General features: G+C 33.0%; 1 protein-coding gene across 1 annotated transcript in view; it reads right to left on the minus strand.

Moving 5' to 3' along the window:
- The window catches only part of LOC113178538 (WD repeat and FYVE domain-containing protein 3-like), a 56259-nt gene extending 48228 nt beyond the window's left edge, over positions 1–8031 (minus strand). The window contains exons 1-4 of the mRNA XM_077803131.1: positions 7667–8031; positions 6266–6349; positions 1466–1643; positions 440–654 (exon numbers count right to left, since the gene is read on the minus strand). Coding sequence (XP_077659257.1) covers positions 440–654; positions 1466–1643; positions 6266–6349; positions 7667–8031 — 842 coding nt within the window. The remainder of the gene's footprint in view (positions 1–439; positions 655–1465; positions 1644–6265; positions 6350–7666) is intronic.
- Between the last annotated feature and the right edge of the window lie 396 nt (positions 8032–8427).

The following is an 8427-nucleotide window of genomic DNA, read 5'->3' on the forward strand; positions in this document are numbered from 1 at the left end:
TGATAGTTACATGTAAGAGTTAACTTGAGGAAACTACATGACGGCAGCAAGGAACCTCTCATCTTTACAAATTATTGTGAATATCTAGTTATTTCAAAACAAAAAAGTTAAAGAAGTCCATTTTATAAGTTATTACATAGAAAAAGTTCTTAAATATATAGATTTAAGTCCTACATATAATTAACATGATTTTATTTTTAAAAGAAAATGAGTTTGCTAGATTTAAGTATAAGAAATAACCAAGGGACAGAAACATTGTTTACTAATAAGCAGATTTGTTTCAAAGTGCTATATTTTAAGTATTTTGTCCACTTTTGTTGTTTTGCTTTTGCCCAGAGTAAGTGAATGTGCCCACCATAGTGAGAACTCTTGAATCATGAAGACTCCAGGAATAGTTATGACTGTGGCCAATTTAACATGAAAAAAAAGACTTACTGACCTCAGAACCATGGGCTCCAGGGCCTGAGAGGCCAAGCGTTCAAACATGCGCTGCAGGGGTGGGTGCAGAGAGTGGTCCTCGTCAGCCAGAGCAGCACTGCACCTCTGCAGTAGCCGTGCATGAAGACCAGCTTCACACATGACTTGCTGGTTTCTTTCTGTGTGCACCAGGGATTGTAAAATATTTGCCACAGCAAGTTGAAGGTCCAAAGCATGCTAAAGTCAACAAAGAAATCCATGTCACCATGGCATTCTTAGTGACATAGGTGACAGTTCTTCCTACTTGAAGCATACCTTTCAATATGAGGAATCTAGATGTTTCATAATACATTCAAATAAAATAAGTAACTATCTTATTAGAGTAATACAGCCACTTCCAGAACAGAGCCATGCAAAAATCCGATACTTTAAATTTGGAGAAGCACACACAGCTGACTCCACACTCTTCCAATTCCTTTGGATCACATGACTATATAGCCAACAGTAGTTCTATTTTTACAGAAATATTAAGTGCAAAGGGTTTTTCTTTACATCTAATAGCTAAATAGCTGAAATGAAGGCTTATCACTTACATTTGGGACATGTTAGGCACTAGAGGCCATACAACATTTTAACAAAAATAGTTCCCTGAACTCCCAACTCATCGGAACTTTTGAGTGCTATAAGCCAAAACAATTAAATAGCTCAAAGTAGTATCTTCAGTCATTTTTCTTTCTTTATCATTCATTAATAATTTCCACTGATAAGCAAGATTTATAAAAGGAAACAATTATTCTAACTTCAGAAGTAACCATCTTGGTTGCCTCTGTAACTAATGAATCGTATTCTAATATATACACATACATCACACATCCTAGAAGGTAAGACTCAAATAGCAAAATGCTGTTTTTTCCTTTACCTACTTTAGTATTGATAGGTTACACTTCACAACACTTTCCTTCTTCCTGCCCTCCCCCTCAGCTCATATATACACACACATTCCTTTCACTCATTAAAGATGGGAAGGAACCAACATATCCAAACCTACTTCTGGCTGTGTCACTGACCCAACAGAGGCCAGGAGGTCCAGCATAGCAAGCATGGCTCCAGGATGGATGATGACGGCATCAGAGCTCTGGAGAGGGGATGCTGCCACATGCAGTTTCAGGTCAGCAACATTTTTTGCAGGGCAGACAGGGGGAGTTGAGACAGAATGATATGCATGCCTATAAAAAGAAAGAAAGAAGAATTATTTGGCTTTTAATTCTCAATTCATTTTCTTCACCTTTTACTCACTGATAAGCAAAAAGCCTTACAACTCAGGGATGGGTTATAAACACTTTATGCATGGAATATAAAAAAGTAATATGTTATTAACTCTCAATGAGTCACATATAGACAATTTATCAATTCTTCTTGACTCTGATATGTCCTTACCATTTACTATTTGGGTTATTTCATTAAAAAATGGCATTACTCCAGGTGATATAAAGAATAGCTAAAAAAATCACAGAAATAGATTCAAAGCTCTAGAAAGATCAAAGTTCAAACAATATTTGATGAGTGATCAAGTTAATTTAATCTCTCGATGAGACTGTTTTCTTTTGCAATTGCCTGTGTTTTCAATCCTTCATTAAACCATGGACAACACAAGGTCAAATGGTTTATGGTTTATTCTATAACTAGGGTAACTTGAGTCAGAGTTGGCTCAGAGTCCTGGGAACCTGAGGGTAAACATATTAAGCATCATGGAAGTTTTCCTTCAGATTATTCAGAATACAATCACCTCTTAAATAAATTTCTACTACCACTGACAATACTCATTCCATTTTTTAAGAACTTAGAAGGCATATATATTCATGTACTGAATGTGCAGGTTTCTTCTTATCAATGCTGTCTCCTTTCTATTTAATACTATTAATCTACAACATGAATTTTGCACACTTTGCATCTTGGCACTAAGAAAAAGATGCTTGTGGCTATGGTCTATGGGAGCTTGTTGTTCTGATGAGTCGGACTCAGTATCTAATTTGTCTAATGCTGAGCTCTTGTCACTGGGAGTAGTGCATTTTCAGCTCTCTGGCATGAAAGCAGCTTGGGAAACAGACGCTTTACATCAGTGAATTAGTAGCAAAGAATTGGCAACGGCCATGTTTTCAAAAAAAAAAAAAAAGCACATTCTCTTTTTAAACAGAGATTCTAGGAAAGTATTCGGCTTCACTTACAAAACAGCACATGGACTCTCCTAATTTATTTGAAAGTCAAAGGCATATCCTCTACCCATTCATTTTTTTTTCACTCCCTGTATGTTGCTGTTTTTCATTCAGAAAAATTTAATTTCTAAACTTACTAAGAAAGATATTTCTAAATCTTGTATCCTTCTATGTTGCTCCCTTTGTCGTAAAACATTTTGATCTACCTAGAAAAAAAAGATTTATAATTCTTCTATCGTCTAGCAGAGATTCCCAATCATTGATTTCAGATATTTCATAAAAAGTATTTCATTATATACAAAAAGTAATCCAAATTTGAGAAAAAAGATTCTAATTGAATTTATACTTACTTCCAACTATTACTGAAGTAACAAATTTAATCCAGATTAGAATTTAAAGTATGACTAAACCAGAAAGACATCTTTATGTCTTTGGAAAATAAATTCTTTCCAAAAATATAACTATTATAGTGATAAATTATTAAAATCTTAAATAACAATATTTTCATAAAGGAATTATGTGATTTTCAACCAGAAAAATACTGCAAACATTGTTAAAATCTAAAATGGTACTTATTAACTAAAATTAGGCATATTATGACAGGAATTAAAAATCTTAATTATTACTAAACCCCATAGGGTACAACCACTTTTTAAATTTATGAATAATGGTAGGTTAATTAAATAGTTAATTCACAAGCAAGAGCTAACACTGGCTAAGACAGTTCTGTCTTTGTTCAATGACATTTCAAAAGTCAGTTAATTTTTAAGCTGAATTTATTTTTAAAAGTTATAAAAATTGCTAAATATTTCAACCTAAATTCTCATATATTTAAGATTAATTTATCTCTTTCAGAAATACACAGTTAAATGTTTAAATTCTGAATCTGCTTAACTTTATCAAGTGTGCAAGGACATTGAATAATGGACTCCATATTTTCATGGTAACTAGTTCTTGTTAATTTGCCTAGTAACTAGTACTTGTCATCTTTTCCTGCATGGCAGATCTCTTTGGTATAGTTTTGATTATTTTGCATTTTGTTTTCACTTCCTCTAACTCTGAACACTGTTCAGCTATAATTTGGCTAGGTCTTTCTCTCCAGTCTTTAAAATAATTAGAGAAGAATCTTCAGGATTTTACATGTCAGACAAATACCACAAATTCAACTCTTTCTTAGTATCTCATTGTTTTACTGGTTAAATACACAGTACAACAGTATTTTTTCCTTTTGCCAAAAAACAAAGAAACAAACAAACAAAACCCCATGTTTGTCCAAAAGAAAAAGATGTCCATGAACTGATATGATTTTTTTTTGAGAATTTCTAAAAAAAGTGTGACTAAAATTCTAATTTCAAAAGGTAATGTATTTGAATTTGTTAAGTAAAAGCAATGTATTATTTACTTATTTATGATTTTTATTTTTAAATATAATGAATGGAACCTGACTGGAATGACAACCTGAAAATGTTAACATGAATGGTATTAGCATGAACAATATCAAGGGCTTCTCATCTTTGGGATAACATCAATATGTAATTCTGATGGAGAACTCAAATGGATTAGAAGACGCATTCAACTAGTTCTACTAATTCAGCAGCAGTTTTCCCTTCAGGACCTGATATTTCTACATGTAACTACTACAAGCAATGAGAAAATATTTCTGATTTTTTAAAGCTATAAATAATTATACCAAGGAAGAAAATGCTGTTTTCCCTTTTTCAACTGCCATTTAAATAGCAGAGGTTCTAATGGATGTTTTAAAAAATGTATTTCTTTAATCTGTAAATCTCTCTTTTGTGGGTCTGAGTTAATATTTTATAAAGGACAATAGTTTTTAGCTCCTTACCATTTATGATATAATCACTATATTTTAAAATTATTTCTCTAGTGTTCAGCAGTTCTTTGGGATAGTAAGCATACATTAATTTTCAAACACAAAAATCTCTTACTTTATTAATTTTAGCAACAGAAAGTTATAAGTAAATTTGAATTTATTTAGCTTCCTGAATTAAAATCAGCCATTAAAAAATATAAAAGAGACATGGCAAGAGCTAGGGTTGTGGTTCAGTGGTAAAACTCTCACATAGCATACACAATGTGCTGGGTTTGATCCTCAGCACCACATAAAATAAATAAATAAAATAAAGGTATAAAAATATTTAAAAAAAAAGAGGGAGAGAGACAGACAGACATGGGCTGGGGATGTGGCTCAGTGATAGAGCACTTTATTGGCATGTGAGAGGCCTTGGGTTTCATCTCTAGCATGGCCATTAAAGAAAGAAAGAAGAAATAGTAGTTTGGGGACACAAATATAATGTATAACATTGAATTCATTTAGGACTATGTTGAACAATGCCATTGTTAACTATAATGAGATGTAAGCCCTAGTATAAATTTAAGAGGAAAGGAAACTATGTCTTTCTACCTACCTAATGAATACTACTATAGATATGTAGTCAATCCTCAGTATACCTAGGAGACTTATTCCCAGACGCCCCGTGGATATAAAAATCCATGGATGCTCATCACTTATACACAGTGGCACAGTATTGGCATATAAATTAAGCTCATCCTCTGATATACTTTAAATCCTCTCTAGATTTTTTTATAATACCTACTATAATACAAACACATTACATGAATAATTCTTATACTGTATTGTTTAGGAATCATAAGAAATAAAAAGTCTGAACATGTTCAGACAATCACAATTTTTAAAAAATATTTTCAATCTGAGGTTGGTTGGACCTATACATAGAAGGCTGGCTATATTCCATGCTGAAATATAGAATGTGTGATGAATACTTTTGAGGCTCTAACTACAACCACATTCCTGTTTAAAAATCTGAACAAAAGTATAAAACAATATACTCATGTTTCTCTCAAAAGTTATACCTAGAGGTATTGATAAGAGTTATTACTTGAGGAAAACAGAGAAAAGAAGACTACTTGATGCCAACTGTAAGAACTATGATCGCTCTGAGTGCAGGTTGCAAATGAAATCTTAAATGAATGTTAATTGTATTTTTGTCAATCAATGCTTTTATTTTTTTTAGATTTATAAGCTTTACATTCAAGGTAGATTGGATCAGCTTATAGACTTATAGGAAATGGATGAACATAAGAACTGGGGTAGGTTTTCTTCTTCACTTTTTTCAAAGTTTAGCTTTGACAACTCTCCATTAGAGAATCATATTTCAATTGGTTAAGCTTGATTAAGAAAATACACATTGACTTCCAGTGCTATAAGTTCATTTTGGAGTAACAGTAAAAACCAAAGAATGACCCCCAACAACAATGAAAGTGAAAAGAAAAAGTGGAAAGTATCTAAAGAGGCAGTACATCTTCATTTCTATTTTAATATATGATATGCCTGCTATAAAAACAAAATGTGTAGTTGTGAATGACATGAATGACAAAATTCTATATGTTCTTCATAGTTTCATAGCATGTATTTTATTCTCATTAATATACAAAAGGGAAATTAATAAACTTAAAACCTAAAAAAAGTATAAAAAGAAATCAAATAGCCAGAACCCTTCTGAAGTTACAAACACAACCACCACATTAACACATAAGTAAGCACAGGAAAAACCCACACAGATAAAGATTGACTTCTCTTATAAGATCAGTACCTTTTCCTTGACAAAGCTGGTGTCCCCCAAGGAGAGGGGAGAGAAGACTCACTTGTCAGGCAAGGAGGAATCTGTTCTGCACGACTACAGACAACAAAACAGACAGGGTGGTTTAGAGAGGTTAGAAGAGAGCACCAGATTGGCAGTTGGTTAGTTTCACAAGAAAGTTTAATAAGGAGCATCCTCCATATTCAGCAGGAATGAGGAACAAGACTACACCTCATGCACTGAGTGACACAGAAGAGTATGCATGTGTAAGGCAGGTGCTTATCCCTATTAATGTGAACATTTAACACATTTGTTAAGTAGAGTGCTGTAGACCCTGTTTTTAATAATTCAAACTAAAAACGAGTTATAGCAACTAGAATAAGTAGAGAACAGAAGTTGAATCTGATTATGCAAATTTATAGTTTATTCCTACAATCTCATGTTTTCCTGGAAGAAATATATATATATATATATATATATATATATATATATATATATATATATACACACACACATAGAGTCTATTTTGGGTACAATATAGAAACAATTCACTTATTTAAAAAAAACTATGTAACTGGTAAAAGTGATGATGCTTAGAACAGATAACTTAGCAGCATGATCATTCTTACATTATTTTTAAAGTGAGAACTTAATTGAAAACACAGTAGAAACACTGAAAATAGTGCTTTAGATAAAATGGCTCTCCAATGTTCTTACTTAGAAACCTGGATTTTCCCCATCACAGAATTTGTCACAATACATTATAATTATTTATGTGACTATATTTTCAGCTAAAGGACAGCAAGGACCAAGGCAGTCTTGTACAGAACTGAATCCTGAATGACAGAATGCACAATGATTCAGCATGCAGGAGGTTTTCATTAAACACTTATTTACTGAGGGAAAGAGTAAATGACTCTGAAGGATCTTGAACTTGATGATTCAAGACACTAATTAATATGACTCAGAGAGCTATATCACTTTTCAAGAATTATGAAATGTTGAGAATGAGGTTATCTGCCATTTGTCTGGACATAAGTATAATCATAAGTATATTCTCCTGTTGATAATTAGTATCTGTAAATCTGCTGCACCTAATGTTTTTTAAGGATAAAGAGGGAAAAAAGAACAATAGTAAACATCATTAATAAAGGAAATTTCATAGAAATTCATTAATAAAGGAAATTATTCTATTAAGTGCAATATGAGCTAGTTGAACCTGAATTTACAAATAACACACTTCCATGCTGAAAAACTTAGCATGATGTCACTGGTATTATTCCCAAGTGCTACGCTTCAAGCAAACAGGACAGATGATTCATTTGTTTTCATTTTCCTTTGTAATGCATAATTCAAATCTTAATGTGGAGCATTAATGCTGAGTAGACCCTGTAATTTGGAAGTCAGCCATACCTGTCAAAAGAATCTGTGGCTACTTTGTAGAGGTAAATAAAGAGTTTACTGCAGTGCCGTAAAGTGGGTGACACTGTGTCCACTGAGATCACATCTTCCTCTAGCAGTCTTTGAAATGGCTGTGTGTTTGAGGGGAAGACATTCATGGCGCTTATTTTTCTTAGGTCTGAGAAGCAGCCAAGAAATCGAACAGCATCTGCCAACTTTTCATACTGAATCTCTGTTTTGAAGAAATGAGAGTTGGCTGGCTCATAGCGCATTGCTGCAGTCAATGGGCAGAACACCGTGTGGAGAAGTTCAAATACTTGATTCTGGTTCACTTTCTCCCAGCCATTCTTGGGGGGAGAGCTCAAAGATCTTTCCATAGCAACAAGCAAGGATGTAATGTACACAAATCCTCCAACTTTCCTAAAAACTGTTCTTGAACGATGGCTTTCTCGAAGGACTGAAAGGAGGGCCTATAGGGAACAAAAGACAAAAAGAAACATAATTAAAATATTTTTAAGTCAAGTAAAAAAGCTACTATATATAAATATCAAAGGGGAACACCAATCTGTGAACATTTCATATAAAGGTTATTGTCATTTACCCAATAACTAGTTCTATAAACCACATCAAATATCCTGCTGATTAAAAAATGCCACTATTAGAGTCAGAAGATAACTTCAGGTAACACCATCCTACATTTCTTTTGATAGAATGAGGTTATAACAAAATGTTGGTTTAAAAAGCTTTTTCTATCTGTAATTGATAATGCTATC

Source organism: Urocitellus parryii, chromosome 10 (genome assembly GCF_045843805.1).
Source record: "Urocitellus parryii isolate mUroPar1 chromosome 10, mUroPar1.hap1, whole genome shotgun sequence".
Classification (NCBI taxonomy): domain Eukaryota; kingdom Metazoa; phylum Chordata; class Mammalia; order Rodentia; family Sciuridae; genus Urocitellus; species Urocitellus parryii.